Source organism: Nycticebus coucang, chromosome 3, assembly GCF_027406575.1.
Source record: "Nycticebus coucang isolate mNycCou1 chromosome 3, mNycCou1.pri, whole genome shotgun sequence".
Classification (NCBI taxonomy): Eukaryota; Metazoa; Chordata; class Mammalia; order Primates; family Lorisidae; genus Nycticebus; species Nycticebus coucang.
In genome coordinates this window covers 143,222,855-143,242,682 of record NC_069782.1, presented here as the reverse complement: position 1 = coordinate 143,242,682, position 19,828 = coordinate 143,222,855, and the positions used below count along the sequence as shown (strand labels likewise).

General features: G+C 47.7%; 1 protein-coding gene across 4 annotated transcripts in view; it reads right to left on the bottom strand.

Annotated features, from left to right (window-relative positions):
* Positions 1-19,828, bottom strand: part of VWA2 (von Willebrand factor A domain containing 2) — a 42,486-nt gene that overhangs the window by 10,784 nt on the left and 11,874 nt on the right. For all 4 annotated transcript variants that reach the window (XR_008378827.1, XM_053584184.1, XM_053584183.1 and 1 more), the window contains exons 5-8: positions 16,004-16,113; positions 7,475-7,669; positions 2,944-3,077; positions 2,282-2,414 (exon numbers count right to left, since the gene is read on the bottom strand). Coding sequence is in view for 3 of the 4 variants with exons in the window: in XM_053584184.1 (XP_053440159.1) it covers positions 2,282-2,414; positions 2,944-3,077; positions 7,475-7,669; positions 16,004-16,113 (572 nt within the window). In the remaining variant the exon portion in view is untranslated. The remainder of the gene's footprint in view (positions 1-2,281; positions 2,415-2,943; positions 3,078-7,474; positions 7,670-16,003; positions 16,114-19,828) is intronic.

Genomic DNA, 19,828 nt, shown 5'->3' with positions numbered 1-19,828 from the left:
TGGTCTGCCCAAGTGTCTACATGAGGCTGCACAGCTTAGGAAGATTTGCAAACCACCAGACTTGGTGACTTCCCAGGTACAGCTGAGCGCTCATATTCTGTAATTAACACGACCACCACCATTCCCAGGGTCACTCTTACCTTCCAGGTGTTCCCACTGTTCCCTTGAACCTACAGCTACCCAAAGATATGGCTCTCTCCATCTTCTAGATGGGAAGTCACACAGTTACTGGAATGCAGCAGAGACGGGATCCCAACTCTGACCACCTGACGCCGAAGCCTGCACATTCTGCCCTCTGGGCCTCCCCTCCCTCCTCCAGTCTCTAGAGGGGTTGCTCATCTGGGACACAGAAATCCCCCCTCTTGGTTGGAAGCAGCTTCTGGCATGGCCTCACTTAAGGAGACTCTTGGAACTTGGCAAAAAAGTTCTCTAAAGTTCTCCAAAGCTTTTTCCCGTTAAGACCCCACCCCAGAGGCAGCCTCGCCTCTAGGGCTGGGTCTTTCCTGGTATGAAACGGGATAAAAGCCAAGTCAATTAAGAATTCAAGCAATTGCTGAAATAAAAAGTTGGCCTCGCTGCCAGCTCATTAAAGGGAAATCTACCTTTCCATGGCCACTTCTAGTGACCTCATAGAACCACAAGTCTGGCCCAGGGAACTCCATGGCCCCACTCCCTGCCCTGGGAATCAGACACCACGGGCAGGGGTTCTGCTTCCACCTCCCTGGGGCCTGGACCCAAATGCCACATTCTCTGCAGGCCTCTCTGGCCACTCTATGCCAAACTGCCACCCCGCCCCCGCCCCCATTCTCACTTATTTTCCTCTGTGGCACTTATCACCAGCAAAGAGCTTATTTGCTGTATTCACTGTGTTTACGGCTGCCTTCCCCACTGGATGTCAGCTCACGAGGACAGATTTGTCTCTGAGACGCTGAGTTCCAGGACGGGGGAGAGTACAGGGAGCACAGGATCCTCAGTGGCGTTTCCTGAGGCAGGGAACTGATGAAGACCTCCCTGGATGCTTCGTTGTAGGAGCTGCAACATTGGCGCACCTGCCTATTCACTCATCACGGGCTCCCAACAGCCCTGCAGGGCTGTTACTACTACCGTGCCCCTTTCCAAATGTAGAAACAGGCAGTGGGAAGTTCATAGCTCACTAGTGGTAATGGCCAAGATTAAAAATTCATCAGCCTGACTCAGAGTCAAGATCCCCCCACCCCCATCCACCAGGGGCCTCTGCCCATTAGCTGGAGTCAGCTGCTCCAACAGCACGTTCTCCATGAAGCCCCAGAGAGGATGGCTCTGCCCCAGCACCAGGATGCCACTGCCCCTCTCTGGACCACCAGCAACTGTGCTGCTGTCTCCTCGCTGCCCACTGCCTCGCTCAGAGTGGGCACTCAGGACCTGGTCACTGCGGAGCAAATAAACACTTCTTTTCACTTGAAAGCTCAGTTCTAAAGAAAGCCTCTATGACCGAGGACATGGCACAAGGCCCCATTTCTTCTGACCCTGGTGGAGGTTTAGCCTTTCCCAGCCAAGATGGCCTTTGGATTCTCTGCACCCTGAAGCTTCTTAGTCAAGCCATTCGTTTCGTCACAGAGGACTGTGCTCTGCGCTCATCACTGGGTGCAGTACCAAGGGGCAAAAATGCAGCTGGCTCAAACACTCCCCTAACCCTCTAGAAGAGGGGTGATGGCAGGATTACAAGTCTCTGGACAGGAGGTGCTGTGTGGCAGATCATATAGACAAAGTGCCACAGGACAGTGTGGGAACATTTGCAAGGAAAGGGCCAGGTTCCCAAATGGCAGGAACTCTCCTGAGCTGCAATCTCAAAGAACTCAGTGTCCTCCACTGCCTCTCGCCTCTGTGACTGGAATTCCCCCACAGATCTCAGCCCTTCTGCCTCACTCAGCCCTCACAGATCTCAGCCCTTCTGCCTCACTCAGCCCTCACAGTGTGGAAAGTGGTGCTCAGAGGAACCAGTTTCCCAAACCACTATCACAAGTCCAGACCTCTGTAGGGCCAGCTGTGGGCTCATAAATCCGCCTTCCAGACAGCCATGACCCGGCCACCTTCAATTGCCCTGGGTGCTTGGGCTGTGTCAGGGAGATCCTGTCCTGTCCCTGAAGAGCTGTGTCCCTGGCTGTCTTCCAGGTCTCCTCCCATCCCTGTCACAAACCCCACGACCATGAACCCCACGTGCTGTTCTCCCTGTGACTCCCAAGTACTTGGCACTGTGGGCCTCCACGCCCACCCAGGCTGAGCCCAGACCTTGCAGACGAACCTGTATAAGGGACAGAGGGTGGCCAGCACGGTCCTGGTCTGCCGAGACCCTCTCCAGCACAGGACGTTGCCGCTGAGCTCCCGGACCGTCTCCAGCGTCTTGCGCTCACAGGGGTGTGTCCCGACTTTGCAGTCTGTATCCACAACACACACCAATGAAGAAGATGAGCCTGTCCCTCCTTCCTCCACCCATACTCCCCCAGCAGATGCCCCTGCTCCTGGAGGTTCCACCCTACCTCCTGCCCTGGGGCACCTTCTGTCTCTCTCAGGGCAGAGTCCCCAGAGGGTCCCCACTGTGCCTGTTCAGAAGGGCAGCCAGTCCCTGGCATCTCTCTGCACAGCTTTACATAACACGTGCACGTGTACACTCAACATGACATACGTCACTCGAGCTCCCTGGTGGACCCTGACAAGGACAGCTAGAACACAGGGATCTTGCTCCAAGCCTGAAGCCTCCCTGTGCCCCCGGTGCTGAGTGAGGCAGGGAAAGCAGACTTTATTCTTCCTCTTGCGAGAGGACAGGGGCCCCACCAGATTGTCCTAAGCCCCGGGCCCCGTTTCTCATGCCCTCCCTCTCTCCCTGGGGAGGCTCCTGGGTCCTGACTTCTTGCCTCAGGGAACCCCCCCCAGTTCTCCTCTCCCTTGCAGACTGTAACATCGTACCAGGAGAGGCGGTAGTGCAGATAGCAGAGTGGCTGAGGGTGCTGAAGAGGCCGTTGGTGGCATCCTCCACCTGCTCAGCCAACAGCACGTGCTGCTCTCTCGGCTCACTGGCCAGCGTGTACAGCTCTTCCCACCTGAGCCAGGAAGAAATGACAACTTGAGGCCCCAGGCTGCCCTCCTCCTGCCCACCCATTTCCTAGGTTGGGGCTTTCCTGTGGACAGCAGCACCACCCCACTGACCCAGAGGTCATTTAGTAACAATCTCATCCACCTAGGACGTAGGCGGTAACTGAGAAGCAAATGACAGAAAGTCCCCAAGGCAGGCCTGCCATGGGTCACAATGTGTGCACGTTCAAATTCATGATCTTCCTCATTCTCAGAACCATCAGCTCTCATTTGAGACGCAGCCCTAACAGATCTAGTCATCTGGTTTTGCCAGACCCATAGCTGATGAGAAGGACAATTAACCAGAAAGGATATGAAAGAATCCTTCATATGCTAGGTTTTAGCAAGCAAATTGTCAACGAGGACAGCTAGTAATGGAAAAAAGTATGGAAGAATTATAAACAATGGAGGTAAGAACTCCCAAGGCTAGCAGCAAGGCTGTCAGGGAGGCAGCCAGCCCACTTTTATAGGAGAGGGCAGTGCCTCCTACTGTTAGTGCCCAGGAGAAAAATAATGTGTAGATGATGACACTAGGGTTAAATGATATTTAAAAACTCCTTTAGGGGCTAGGCGCGGTGGCTCACCCTGTAATCTTAGCACTTTGGGAGGCCAAGGCAGGTGGATTGCCTAAGGTCACAGGTTCCAGACCAGCCTGCGTCAGAGCATGACCCCATCTCTAAAAATAGCTGGGCATTGTGGTGGGTGCTTGTAGTCTCAGCTACTTGGGAGGCTGAGGCAAGAAAATTGCTTGAGCCCAAGAGTTTGAGGTTGCTATGATGCTAAGGCACTCTACCGAGGGCTGACAAAGTGAGCCTCTGCTTAAAAAAAAAAAACCCCAAAACCAAAAAAACCCTTTATGGTCCAGAGCAGTGCACGTCTGTAATCCTAGCACTCTGGAAGGACGATGGGGTAGATCTTTGAGCTCACGAGTTCTAGACCAGCCTAAGCAAGAGTGAGACCCTGTCTCTACCAAAAATGAAAAACTGAGGCAAGAGGTCTGCTTGAGTCCAAGAGTTTGAGGTTGCTGTGAGCTATAAGGCCATGGTACTCTACCAAAGGCAACGAAGTGAGACTCTGTCTCGAAAATAAGTAAATAAATAAAAATAAAACCCCCTTTACAAGACAACAGGACAGTCAGTAATGCATCTAGAAAAATCCTGCCACTGAAAAGTCATCAGAGTAGACCAAGGTTTGGCAATAAGGCAAAAGCCTCACTGATCTCTAAAACTCACTTATGAAAACCTCCCCTCTCCTCTGAATGCACAGAAGCCAGACGCTCCTCCCCGACCTAGGACAGAGCCCCCCACCCAACGAGTGCACATGCAGAGAGGGGCCCGATCAGTCTACAGCACTGGTTCTCAGCCTTCCTAATGCCGCAACCCTTTCATACAGTTCCTGCGGGTCACGACCCACAGGTTGAGAACTGCTGGTCTACAGGCTTGCGTAGGGGGCGCTGCTGGCGCTCTCTGCCCTCCTGGCCCCACCACCGCCTTGCTTAAAGGTGATTCAGATGCTGAGTCCGAGCTGAGAACCATCAGAGAAGGGACTCGATAAATACTAAAAGGGGAAACACATGGAAGCAGCATCAGCCTTTTGTTTCCTCTCGCGCAGTTTCATGCTGCCCTCAGCAGCTGCCCTCAAGTTTTGCCTGACGCCACCAGTCATGGAGGGTCCGAGAACCTCAGAGGAATCGCAGACCGAGTTGTCCTGCCTGGGGTTCAATGGGGTAGGGCCCCAGAGTGTGTGCTTCTAACTCATCTCCAGGGCAGAGGGAGCACACGCTGAGAACCGCTGGCTGCCAGTGACCCAGCCTGTCCCTACGAATGGGGAGGGAGGGGCTGGGTGGGCCCGGGGTCCTCAGGCACTCCTGTGCCTCCAGCTCAGGCCAGCCCCCTCCTGACCAACAGCAGCTGGACTGCTCTAGGCCAGGAGCACTCACAGTGCTAGCTCTGGACAGGGCAGGGCCCCAAAACACCCAACACGGCCTAGAACTGGAAAAGTGAGGACATGAAGAGAACGCAGAAGCTAACCGCAGGGCCATGACAGTCACTTGGAGTCTGCTGAATCCAGCAATAAGCATTTGAGCTGGCATTATGTATTTTTAAATTTCTTTTTTCTACTAGTTCATCTTTATTGTATTTTTCAAAAATATCAGACCAGGCACCATTCCAGCCACCAGAGCAGACAGTACCAGGAAACACGTATTTCCACCGTGCGGCAGGTTCCGTCCTCACCGACAGGCTTTGGACTTGCGCCATGTCCCAGCACTGTGTCTGGCATTACGTATAGAAACTATGGGCAGACAGCTGTGAAGCAAGGTCCCTCTCTCCTCTCTCAAGGGGTTTACGTTGCTCACATTTGAGAGCCAATGAAGGACACAAGGCAGCCGGGGCTAAATACCAGCTTACTGGCAGTAACACCACCACCATCATCATGGCCTCCAGGACACAGTCCTGGGCATCCCCCTAACTGGCCACTCCTTGATCTCCGTCACTCCATCATCTTCCTCTTCTGACCGGCACATGCTGGTCACTGGTCATCTTCTCTCTCTGGACCCCGTCCCTGGGTGATCTTATATGGGTTTTACAAACCACCACACATTTCAATCTCCACACCTGCCCCTGCTTTTGTGCTCCAGACGCTCCCCCCACCCCAGCTGTCTGCTCAGCTTCTCTACTGAGCTGTCTACTCAAACTCAAACTTCATCTCTCTGAAACAGAGCTCAGCGTCCCTTGCTCTTCCCTGTCTTCATCTCTCCCATGTCAGGAAATGGCACCCTATTCACCCTGGGGCTCAGGCCAAAACCCTCGATTCTTCTCTCACATATCCACCTTCCAACAGCCTTCAAACACATCCAAGCCGTTCCCCAGCTGCTTCCCTGACAGAGGCCACCGCGCCTTCTGTGCGAGCTCCTCTGAAGACTCCTGGTTTCCCCTCCCCCCAGCCCACCGTCTATTCTCCACATGACAGGCAGTATCATCTGAAGACCTTCATTTCCCTACTCCAAACCTTCCAAAGACTTCCCATCCTCCTCATAATAAACTCCAAAGGTTTTACATGACTCAAAGTCTCTACCACTTCCTCTTCTACCTTGTTTCTTGTCATTAATCTCCTCCTCGTTTGCGGGGGTCCAGGTCCTCTGTTCCTTCCTATAAAACACCAAGCTTGCAAAGGCCTCAGAGCCTCTGCGGCCTGCCCTCCGCCTGCCTGCTCTTTTCTCTGACATGTGGAAAGCTTGTCTTCACTTCACTCAAGTTTCTGCTCAGAAACCCATTCCTCAAAGACGGCTTGAAGGACCTTCTAAAGCTACCTCAAACAGCTTTCCTCTCTGTTACAGACCCCACCATTCTTTGACCTCTTACCCTACTTTTTCTCCTTTGGATTTTATTTTCACCTGAAATGATGTGACTTATGTATTCATTCACTCATTTATTACCCAGAATAATGGGTAGAATTATTCTAGAATAGAAGCTTCGTGAGGGGACTTTGCATTGTTGTCTCTGTATCCCAAGAACCTAGAATAGTGTCTGGCCTGAGGAGGACAACCTATATTTACTGACTGAGAGAACGAATAAAATTAGCAGAGATTTCTGTGTGAAGGCACAATGCCCAGACCAGAGTCATTTCAGTTAATGCTCGCAGTAACTTGAAGCCCAAGGACTAGATGTAATGACCCATTTTTAGGGTTAAGAGCACTAAGAACCTGTCACCCCCACCCCTCTAAGAAGGCATATACGCCCAGCATCTGAACAAACATCCAGAGCGGGGCAGCCAGTCACAGACTCCCTGGGAGGGGGCTTTGACTCCCCCCAGGCCAATCAGAATCCTGTCTTGTATTAAACAACTCAAAACTGGGAAATTTCCTTTCCCTTTAGGATAGAGCTGTGCAGATGTGAGCTGGAATGCTGGGCACAGCCCCGATTCCAGCTTCCCAAGAACACTTGGCTGAGAGAAGAGTCAACAGTCAGAGAGACAGCGGAGATACGTGGGGGACAGCAAGAATCCTGATGGCACTGAAGTTATAGGCTCCTACCCACCGTGAGGGATGTCTGTCCCACTCAGTGCAAGGAGGTGACTCCATGAATTCCCATTTTTATCCAACTAGATGTGAGCTGAGTTTCTGCTATTCACAACCAAGTATTCAGACAAAACCCCAAAGTTGATTCAAACTCTCAGGCTTCCAAAGACGGGAGTTTCCTGTGCACCAGAACCAAAATGACAGAGCGGAGAAAAGACAGATGCACAGGAGGACCAGGACCACCCTTCATTGCCCCTCCATCCCCAAGGCTCTGAAGGCTCTCTCATCCGGGTCTTGGTCCCCAGGCGGACTGCGTGATGGCCGGCCCAGCAGGACTGATGCTCTTACCTGGGAAAGCGGACTCCTACAGCAAACACAGTGATGCCCCTTTCCTTCAGCTTCTTGGCCAACAACGCCACATGCCCCTGGGACTTCCCATCCGTGGTGAGGATGAGGATCTGAGGCACAGAGCCGTTTCGGCCCCCAGGAAACCCTGTGCGCAGAAGGTATTTCAGGGCAAGTCCTGTCTCTGTGCGTCCCCCTCTGTGCACACCCGGAGGGAACAAAGAAAGAAGCAAAATGAGTGATGCCGGGAGGTGAAGTTGGGATGACAGCCTGAAATCAATGGGTTCGTCTGTCACTAGTGAAAGGCTGCCTTCTCCTGGCAAAAGCTCAAAGTGACAGTTCTACCATCTAAACCACAGCAATGATGAGCAGAAATTAAGTTTGTGAACTTGGGGTTCACGCTGCATCTCCCCATAGTATTCTGTGATACTGACATTCCTTATGTATTGGGACTTTGCAGTTTCTCTACACCCCGGTCAGTTTCTCTGACAGCTTCCGTCATCTACCCGTCTACTCCTATCTCCACATCCCTGTGTCATCCTCTCCTTGTTACAGCTCAGCGTCTTCTCAGGCTTAGAAATCAGATAACTGAGCTCAGGAAAATTGTGTGTAAGTAAGGATCCATAAGAGTAAAGGACAAGGCTTTGGCGCAAAGGTCTGATGAGAATCTTTTCTGTGATCCAGGTCTTTCTGGGCCATGTCCAAGTTCAGGATTAGGTGCTGGAAGGCTGTCTGACCACCTCTAGATAGGGACAGGTTATGGGTCCAATCTCATCAAGATGCCAGTGGTCCTCAATTTGCCATGGCTCACTGAGATTCTCTAATTGCCACGGCTCAGTTATAGGGTGAACTTGAAATCCCAGTACAAGACCTGCTAACTCTCAAATAGGAGGCTTATCATTTCAGAGAAGACGTCCAGCTTCGAGTGTCAGCTGGGTAGAAAATAATGACTCACTACAATGGATTTTAGGTTACTGAATTGTGAGACAATCCTAGTTGCAGCCAAACCATTCAGTAAATGGTAGCCCATCCAAACGTGAGCAACAGTGTGAGACTGATGGGATCACTGTGGTTATTAACTGGGAAAACCTCATCACAGTATTATTTTGAAATATTGACTACAGACTGTGGATGGTAAAGGGAGGAACACATTTATACCCCGACCAAAAATTAAGGCAAGGCTTGCCTTTAATTCAGCCCTCTTAGAGGAGCCTATAGGCCTCCTCCTAATGTGAAAACGTCCAACTGACAAGAGGCATGGGCACTGTGTTCTGTGTGGATTTTGTTTTAATTTAACACTAAAATTTTTCTTATGCAGTCTGACACAGGTCTTCACGCCCAGGCATCCCTCCTATCTGGTTCTTCTCCAAGCAACTACTCAGCAATCCAGGGCCCTTTCATCTATGGTTCCAGTTTCATCTCCCATCCTTACAGTTCTCTCCATGCAACAGAAAGATGGGGAAAAAGCATGAAGAGTGTGTTTGGGAAGAGTTCAGGGATCAGGCCTAGAATATTCTTCACTTTTATTGTTTTCTATGTTAATGTAAAACATACAGACATATATCTATATCAGTTTAAAAACCCACTTTTCAACTCACTGGTATTGATTGTGGACCTTTTACATGGAAGACAGTGCAACAGAGGCCAGGAAGTGTAAATAATCCCACCCCCCAAAAACAGGAACAGCAGCAACTACATATCCATGCAAGGGTACAAACAACAAGAGTTCTGAGGAGTGAATTCACTGCGGGGTGTTAGGGGACAGGCTTTGAAGGGGAAGTCTCTGAACGGGGTCTTGGCACTCATTCCAATTGGGGGAAGGGAGCGAGCAAAGACACAGGTGAGCAGCACAGGCTGTGCTCTGGGGCTGCAGGCTTATCAAAGAGGAACAGAGCAACATGGATGACTCATTGCAGAAGAACAGAGTGCACCAACGTTAATGACCCCAAATGTCCCAACTCCTCTTACACCGTGGCGGGTCACACGTTAGATACCAAAGACAACCAAGTGGATTCTGATTCCCAGAATATTACTGCCTTCAGCAAAGCTCTTATGTCTGCAAGCATCTTCCTCCAGAGCTCTCAGAAGGGCAGACTGTCTGCCATTTCTAAAGAGTATTAGAACTGAGCTTCCTCTGTATGCCAGACATTTCACTGTTACTGAATACGCTCCTGACGACTACAGTAAAAGGTGCTAATATCATCCTCACTAATAGACAAGAAAACCCCTGCTCAGAGAAGAGTAAGGTAACTGCTAACATTTACTGGCGCTTGCCATGTGCCGGGCTCAGCCTCTATTGTCTATCATATGCTCGGCATACTCTCGCATGACCCCCATGGCGGAGACAGGGAAGTTCAGAGAAGCGCTGCAGCTTGTGAGTGATGGGACCAGGACATTAACCCCAGGCCCTCCACTTCCAAAGCCCAAGTTCTTAAACATACAGCTAGTCATCTATCCCTCACCCTGTTCATCACAGTCAGGCTGATTTTAAAGCCAATTCTCCTTCCTCTTCAGGGGCTGGCCTAAATCTGGCCTGTCCTCCGTTTTTATAAAGTTTTATTGGAAAACAGCCACACCCATTTATTATGTACTGTCTATGCAGAGACTGTATAGACTACAAATGCTTAAAATTATTTACTACATGACCCTTTACCGAGTAAGTCTGCCAACCCCTGTTGCATGCTGCTCTGCATACATGCTCACACAACTCTCTTCTCACCAAAAGCCAAGGTGCTCCTGTGGCTGTGAAGCATCGTGAGGCCACCCCATGGGCAGTGTGGCCTGGCTTCCTGAGGTTCTCAGCTAGGCCTTGCTCTCTTCCCAAAGCAGCCCCTCCCTCCCTCTCTCCTGGCCCATCTGACCATTGCTGCTCTCCTGCAGGTGCAAAGCTTCAGGACTGGGAAGAAAAAGCACCTGTTCTCCACAACTCTGTTCCATTTCTCATACAGGTCCTCCCTTGCTCCTTCAGTTTACTGTGTTTCCTTTCCATGTGCCACCCCCAGGAGAAGGCTTGGGTTCAGTTCAGAGTTTCTGAGTGGGTCGGTCTGAACTTCCCTCCTCACAGCCACCAGCCTGTGGTTAGAGAGAAACTGTGATGCAGGGGCGTTAAGAGTCCAGGCCACCCGGGGCACAGGCCTGATGGTGTCTTTTCACATGGTTCAAACAAAAATATCCATGCCAGTCATCCTCTCTACCTCTGCACCCTACCAGGCCTTTCCCATAGGAACATTGTCTGCTGGCTGTGACCGAGGTGAGGTGAGATTCCCACTGGCTTCTGACCTCTGGGAGATGGGAAGAAATCCCTTTGCTTCATTCGGGAGCATTTCTGTCTTAAGAGTGTTCTGAGCTCAGGGAGCTATAGACAGGAAGGTCTGAGGCCAGAGTGTCACCAAGACTTTTCTAATTTCTCTCCAGCGAGACTAAATTAGGTTGAAAGTTTAGGGTTCACAGACTGGCTACTGTCTTGGGGAGCTAATTACATTAACTTGGGAGGTGTGGGTAAATAGGGCTAGAATCTAAACCTTTTGCTATGGGTGTAACCGGGTGATTGAAAGCATTGGCTCCAGAGTCGGTGAGACTCACACATTAGTTGTATGACACCTCAGTGAGGCAAACTTAACCTGAGTCTCAGTTCCTTTGCATGTTAAGTGGAGAGAGTAATAGTGTCCAATGTGTCCAATGCCTCCCGGGACCCAGTGGCTACTCCATGGGGGTAGTTATCATAATGAAGCTACCCGTAGCCTACTATCTTTTCTACTTGGGAGGCTGAGGAAGGAGGACTGCTTGAGCCCAGAAGTGTAGGGCTGCCATGAGCTATCATCAAGCCACTGTGCCCCAGCCTCATCTCTAAAAACAGAATAAATAAACAAATTAATTAATTAAAAAAACAAAAAAATGAAGTTTACCTTTTGAGTTTTGTCTCCAATCCTACTGTGCAAAAAAATTTCTTGGAAAACTTAATAACACAGAGTTCTCAGATCCTATTCCCAGAGAGTCCAAACTGGTACAGATAAAACCAGGCCTGAGAATCTTCATTTTAAACTGGGCCGGAGTCTGTATTTTAAGTCAGCAATTCTGATGCAAGTAGGCCACGGAACTGACTTTGAAAAATACTTCCTAAGAAAATCCGCTGTAAATACGAATATATTGATTACAGCTTTTGTTTGGTTTTTAGCAACAGACAAAAATCTTGGAATCAACCTAAATGTTTCCTTTTAGGGGAATGATCGGATATATTGTGATGGCTAAATTCTTTGGATTATTATATAATCATTCCAAAGGATCAACATGAAAAATACAGCTTTATGCAAAGGACACACAAAACAATATTAAGTAACAAAAAGGCACTTTGTAATTCTAACTATTCTAAAAGCTAGGCTGAAATGTTAATGTGGATTAAAAGAGGCCTAAGAAGTCCATGAAAGGTTTTATGCAAAGACAAAGTAGTCACAATGCTACAGATCCTGATACAGCCCTAGAGTGAGCCCCAAAAATTCAGTCCTAGAAAACTCAGGGCTGTGTTCCTCCAAGGATGATGCAATGAGCAGGCCTGTGCAGCCAGCTGGCTGTGAGGTCTGCCATTCACGAACCAACTGCCAGCATGTTTGAGCTGATTTTAGTCACCAAATCTGTAATATTGGAAGGTTTGACTGTAATATTTTTAAAAGTTCTTGCGAAGAAGCAATGAGGTTGCTGTCAAGCTGGTTTCTTAATTACCTCAAAACATACTTTCTGGAGATGATCTTGGTCTGGAAAGGCAAGTGTGCTGGGTTTGGGTACAGCTGCCCTAATCAGTCCAGCACTTAATACTTCCCCGCGGAGGAAGGGCAAAGTGCCCGGAGCAGTCACCATGCCCTTTTGGCCAACATTCCTCTGCTCTCATTCATAACAGCATGTCTTCATTTTTAGTGTCCTCAGTGACCCCACAACTGTGGCCCAAAATTAGTTCACCCCTCCTTGCCTTGTTTGTTGTCTCTTAGAGTTGTGCTGGGATACATAAGTGCTCACCACACACATCCAGAAGAAAAGCTGCTTCCCCTACCCACAGTGTCCTTAGGTGTCATGACTAATACCCTTAAGCCCTTAGTTATGACTTTCAACACAGCTGAAAAGCTGCTCCACTAATTATTGGAGGTGGGTAGAAGGGGGAGGTAGCAGTGGGGAAGGATAGTTGGGTGGGACCCACTGGACTGGCAGTGTGAGCCCAGATTCTGGCAAGGTCACCTGCCCCTTCTCAGGCTCACTCCTCCACTGTAAGATAAGAGCTGGAATAGACACTACATGATCTCTAATGTGCCTTTTTGTACCAATTCTTTGCAGTTTGCTTAGTTTTTCAGATGACAACAGTGCTGAATCCTTTGAGTCAAAGTCACCCAAATGGTCTTTGCCTTTCAGCCCTGAATTTCAACCAATAGGCTACTTCTTCTGCTGCGAATGTTTTCCTTTCCTGCAAATGCACCTGAAAGGCAGTTTGCATATGAAGGGCACCAAGCTCTTTGTATGACCATCTTACTGATATAATTTATATATCACAAAATTCACCCTTTTAAAGTGTAAAAATTCAGTGGTGTTTAGTATGTTCACTGAATTATGCAACCATCACGACCATCTAAGGCCAAAACATTTTCATCACCCCAAAAAGAAGCCCCATACCCCTTAGTACCCATTCCTTATTTCCCCGTCCAGCCATGGCAATTTTCTCTCTTTATCTCCATGGATTCACCTCTTCTAGACATTTCATTAAAAATGGAATCATGTAACATATGACCGTTTATAGCCTGGCTTCTTTCACTTACCATCTGTTTTCAAGACTCAGGCATGATGGAGCATGAATCAGTTACTCCATTCTTATTTATGGCCGAACAGCACTCGATTGCATGGATATGGCACGTCTCGTTTATCCACGCATCAGTGGGACACCCGTGTTGTTTCCATCTTAGAGCTGTTACACACAATGCCACTATGAACATTGGTGTACAAGTTTTTGTGTGTTTATATGTTTTTACTTTTCTTGAAGCAGAACTGCTGGATCATACGGCAAGTGGATGTTGCACGTTTTGAGGAACTCCCAAACTGTCTTGTAAAGTGGCAGGCACTGCTTTACAATCCCGCAAGCATTGTATGAGGGTTCCAATTACTCTCCATGCTTGCCAACACTTCTTATTTATTGTTAAAAATAAATTGTTAAAAAATATTGTTATTTATTGTTAAAAATAAATTATTGTTAAAAAGAATACGTCGCGACTCTTTTCTTTAGAAAACCAATTCTTGCACGCCCTAGGGGCAAAAGCCTCCTAGGGAAAAAGGAAAGGCCAGTAGGCACTAACGCGTTCATTTAAACACATATCAATGTGCTTTTTCCTTTGACACTTTCTTGTATTTTATTTAAGCCATCCTCTTGGGTATGACATAGTATCTCATTAAGGTTCTAATTTGCATTTTCTTTTTTTTTGGGAGACAGAGTCTCACTTTGTCACCCTCACAGCAACCTCCAGTTCTTGGGCTTAGGTGATTCTCTTGCCTCAGCCTCTGGAGTAGCTGGGACTATAGGTGCCCGCCACAACACTGGGCTATTTTTTTGTTGCAGTTTGGCCAGGGCTGGGTTCAAAACCACCACACTCGGTATATGGGGCCGGCGCCCTACTCACTGAGCCACAGGTGCTGCCCTGATTTGCATTTTCTTAGTGGCTAATGAGGCTGAGCATCTTTTCATGTATGCATATTGGCTACCTGTACATCTTTAGAGAAATGTCTATTTACAAGGATTCTTTCGGGGATGATGAAAATGTTCAACAATTAGGTAACGGTGATAGTTGCATAACTCCATACATATACTCAAAACCATTGAACTGTACACATTAAACATATTAAATTTATGGCATATAAATTATATCTCAATAAGGCTGTGTTTTTACAAAGTTGATATGGGTTAAGAGTCATAGGGAAAGTTGAGGGTGAGAGACCTTTTACAAGTGCAGATTCCTACGTATGATTCCAGAGTGATTCAGTAGGCTCCTACCAGAGTGGTTCATAGACCTGGGAGGCAGCCCAGGGATCTGCATTTTTAACATACTCCCTAGACAATTCTGACCCAGGTGGCTGTAAGACCTCACTTTGGTAAGTGCTTCTCCGTGTGTCCCAGGCCAAGATTTGGAAGCAAGGCTGGACCAACTCTTAGAGACCCTAAGGGCAAAAGCCTCCTAGGGAAAGAGGAAAGGGCATAGGCACTAACGTATTTATTTAAATACACGTCAATGTGATTTTTCCCTTTGGCACTTTCTTGTGTAGGACTTGCCTTTCCTTCTGTTCAGGGCACTCGTGGGCAGAAGAAAGGGCTGGGATAATGAATCTAAAATGAAGTCATGGAGGAACCTGGGGTCTCTTTGGGGTCTACACAGCCCCCAAATTTCCAGCTGGGTCTAGTGTGGTGCCTCAGGCTTCTTGAGAACCTTGTTGAACCTACAGGGGTCTGCAACCAGAAAAAGGACCTCAGAGCTTTTACAATTGGAGGAGACGGCCATAAATGGCTGGGACCACAGACCTGGCCAGGACTTCAGTGGACACTAGCACAGGGGCAGCAGAGACCAGAGGGGATCCAGAGATCAGAGGGCAAGGGGAAAATCAAAGTCATTCTGTGTGTGTGTCCATCTATATGTAACATATAGGGATTATATATAGATATATAAAATACTTATACACAAATACATAAAAGCATACTCACATTATCATACACAGACACACATCACTGACTTGTGAGTAAAGATATAACCCCACTACACACAGATTTGTAGGGTGTGTGTATGTATGAGCACATCGACAGCAGCTATTCATCATTTTTAAAGCACTCTCAATAACAGAGGGTCACGTGTCCAAATTTTTAGACCACAAAAATGAGGCTCAGAGAACAGTGGTGAACTATCCAAGATGCAGAGGTCATAAGGAACAGAAGCGGGATGGAGACCCCGTGTTCCTCCTACCACCCCAGGTTTTTAATCCGTCTTGACCCTCGGTTGCATTTTCCTCCAGGTAACTGACAACTACACATCAGCAGCAAATACTGTTTTAACTTGCATTTGAATTCCCACCTATGACATTATCATGTAATAATAGTGATGTATACATATGTACATGTGCATGTATCTGTGTGTGTCATATGCAAATATAAAAAATACATATAATTATATACAGCAGAATCTCTGTGAGTTGACCACCCAAGGGACTGTAACAAGCTGGTCAACACAAGGAACAAGGCCTACTGTATTGATATGTACATGTGGTGCACGTCCAGTGAATGAAAACTAGGTCAACTTACAGAGATGGCCTATGGAGGGAAGTGGTCAACCATGGAGGCTCCGCTGTATTTACATTACAACCTGTGAAGGGCATTCCCTTTTCCCACTGTGCGCAGCTGAGGTTCTGAACGCAGCCTACAGTTCTCTCTGTGAGGCCGAGAGAAGGGCCAAACCCTTCGAGGAAGAGATTCTAAGAGTAGCTGGCATCACACTAACCACGGCAGTATATGACCATACATACTTGAAGACCACCTTCTTGATTTTCGCCTTTACTTCCTGCCGGGTTGAAAATGAATCCAACGGGAATTCCAGATGCGGAGTAGAGCTGAACTGCAGGGCCCCTACTCTGACCTGCAGTAGGAGACAGGGTCAAGTTACAAACATTCCTAAGAGGAAAGAAGGACGAGAATGGTTCATGACCTTTCCTCCAGCCCACTCTACAAATATCAGTCTGGAGCTTTCTCCCTAAGGGAAGGTTCCAAAGACCAGTTGGAGAATCTGGAAAGAAACAGCCAAAAGGTCTGCCTGTGCTCTTCACTGACAATGCTGGATTCAACCTTCTAGACCAGGTGTCCTCAAACTTTTTAAACAGGGGGCCAGTTCACTGTCCCTCAGACCATTGGAGGGCCGGACTATAGTTAAAAAAAAAAAAAACAAAAAAAACTATGAACAAATTCCTATGCACACTGCACATATCTTATTTTGAAGTAAAAAAACAAAACAGGAACAAATATAATCACACCACCTCATGTGGCCCGCGGACCGCAGTTTGAGGACCCCGGTTCTAGACCCACCTCCCTCTAAATGCAGCTGAATGTTCTGGCAGCTTTCTCAGCTGAATTTGAGCACTTTAAGGGCAGGGTCACTGCTCCCTTTTGAGGCATCTCATGGACGACCTCACTGAATCCACAGAGGCACTCTCAATACCCACATTACTGCTGGAGAAATTCCCATGTGGACAGGATGCAGATCTGGCCAAAGGCACAGACTTGCCTCAGGCACAGACTCGCCTCCTAGGGAGGTGGCCGGCCGCTGGACTTTGAGCCTTGGGTCTTTGCTAAGGCTCAGCTACACCACCAGCCTTCCCAGCAGCAGCAGCCAGCACAGGCCTGCAGCCAAATGTTTGTGGACCCAACAGGGGGATGCCACAGAAGCTAACCACAGCCACCACCATCACTGGTAGCTCACCACCAACCACTGCCACCACTGCATCCTCTGCTGGGTCATCAGCCCCTCCAGGCCTGCTCTGGCCAAGCTACAGAGGGGCCAGGTCTCCAGACCAGAGTCACACTAGGGGAAATTCAGTACCGGAAACTGAGACAGGCAATATCATAGCTGAAGTTCGTCTGCAGTGAGGGAATGAGAGCGCTAGTGAATCCAAACACATTCGTGTCCTGAGGAGGCCATGGGTGGAAATCAGAAGCCTTGCCAAACTGGAGAAGGCAAACTGAGTTGAGTCATTCTCGGGGGGTGGGGAACCTGCAGCCTGGGGGCCACATGTGGCCTCTTGACCGAATCCCAATTTAACAGATTTTACAGGGATGGTTCTGTGAAGTTTGGATCTAGTCAAGGGGCCACACTTGGGGATCTGGAGGCCCCTTGGTGGCTTCGAGGCTACAGGCTCCCCACCCCTGCAGAATCAGAGAAGGCTATAAACATTCAGGTTTCCTCTCGAAAGAATAAGCCCAGCACCTAGTCCTTGGTTCTCCAAAACCCCTGGATAAACTTCCTTCCCCCTTACTATTCCCCTAGCTGAGCCCACTTCAGGCCACACTTTCAAATGGGGTAACTAACTCATACGGAAGCAAAGGCCTGCCTTCTGGTCTCCACTTGAATCCCCTCCCTGAGGATCCCCTGACAGGCCCGGGGCTCGGGCGGTGAGGGAAGTGCTCTGCCACACCAGGCCACCTGCTCCTGAGCACTCAGCCCAGCGGGCTCCCTTTCTGCAGGAGGGAAGCCGAGTATTAGGTGGTAGTGTTAGATACTTTGAGCAGGAAAGAATCTCGGTCTAGGGTGGGCACATGTGGGAGGTGGACATAACAGAGCAGGAAGTAAACACAGGAAGCCGTTTCTGAGAAGAAACCCTTCCCAGGATTCCCTCGAAGTTCGTGTGTGATAAAAAGAGTTCTCTCATGAGGAAAAGATGGTTTAGTCAGTAAACAATAGTGGGACAACTGGATAGCCACCCACAAAAATAAAGGCTAAATTACAAATGGAATCAAAGATTTAAGTGTGAAAAATCTAGCCATAAAAGTTCTAGAAAAATTCCTGGGAGAATATTTTAATTTCCAAGTGCAAAAGACCATACTTATTATGACCTAAAATCCAGATGCCATAAAGGAAAGATCAATAAATCTGAGTACATTAAAAAAAAAAAAAAACTAAAAAAAAAAAAATACTTCTACAGGCCAAAACATATCTTAATACAATGAAAAACTAAAGTAAAAAGGACTAATTATTTGCAACTCATGTTAGAGACCAAGGTTTAGTTCCCTCAATATGTTATACGAAAAGAGAGGGGCTCGGAGCCTGTAGCTCAGTGGCTAGAGCGCCAGCCATATACACCGGAGCTGGCAGGTTCGAATCTAGCCTGGGCCGCCAAACAACAATGACAACTGCAACCAAAAATTAGCCAGGCATCATGGCAGGCACCTGTAGCTACTTGGGAGGCTGAGGCGAGAGAATCGCTTAAACCCAGGAGTTGGAGGTTGCTGTGAGCTGTGATACCACAGCACTCTACCCAGGGCAACAGCTTGAGGCTCTGTCTCAAAAAAAAAAAAAAAAAAAGAGTATTTAGGAGTCCATATATAAAAGACCAATAATCCAAGAGAAAATGGGCAAAGGATATGAACAGAGATCACGGAACAGGAAATACAAATAGCTCTTTAAGAGAAAGAGGCTTGACCTCACCACAATGAGAGCCCATTTTTCCAAATCAGTTTAGCAGGAGGAAACAAGCATTGCTGGTAGAAGCGTAAATTGGCACAGCATCCATGCAGCACAATTTTGTCAATATTTATTGAAAATTAAAAAGACATAGGGATACTGGAAATTTATCTCCCAAATATCCTTCCACATATATAGAAAGATGTACTTACCAGATCACGATGTATTTGTAATAGCAAATAATCACTGTTAGGAGTTTGTTTAATTAGGCCTTGGTAAAAAGATCTTATGATGGAATGTTAATTAGCTGTAAAAAATAATATACACCTTTATACAGATACGAAAAGATTTCCAAGATAATATGAAGAAGAAAAAGGCAGGAAAGAGAAGAATATATTGAGCAGCCCTTTGTGTAATAAGGGAAAAACAAGAATATAGGTTCACATTGCTTGTGTTTGCCTGAAATGATTCAGGAAGGATACTCAAGGATACAGGTCAGGGGACTGAGCAAATGGAAAATGTGTGGTCAGAGGGACACTTTTCACTGTGTATCTTTTTATTGAATCATATGAATGAATTAGTTGGAAAAAATAAATAAACTCCCCTGAGACCAACAGCTGGGTGTATTTACTTGGGTTAAACAGGAAGGACACAACCTCAAACAAGAAGGAAACAGCTTAAATCAGTAGTTAAGGCATTTTATTTAATTGGTGGTTTGGGAGCAAAATAGTTGCCTTTTATCTTTAGTTTACTGTATGCTCAGAAGCAAGTCCACCCAGATTTCTCACCACACTGTAATCACTCCAGCTGCTGCAGGAAGTGAACTTCTCAGCTTTTAATTGTTAGAAGGAACACTTCAAACACCTTAAAACTACCTCAAAACAAGTGAACATTCATACAATCCTTAATTTATAGCTACTTGAAAATTTATTCCCCCAAACTGAAGTTACAGAAAGTAAAACAAGGTGCAAATGAAAAAATGCAGCAGCAAAAATGTAAAACCCAAAGCCCACAAATCAGACTGAACCATCTCCAACTGCCCTTGTGTAAAACCCTTCTTCCGCTCCCGTACCAGAGGAGTCTACTTAACCACTGGGATGTGAAGACACTCACCCACTTACCCAAGTATACACTCACTGACTCCCTAGATGCTGCTGTGGGAAAGTTTGTCTCAGGTGAA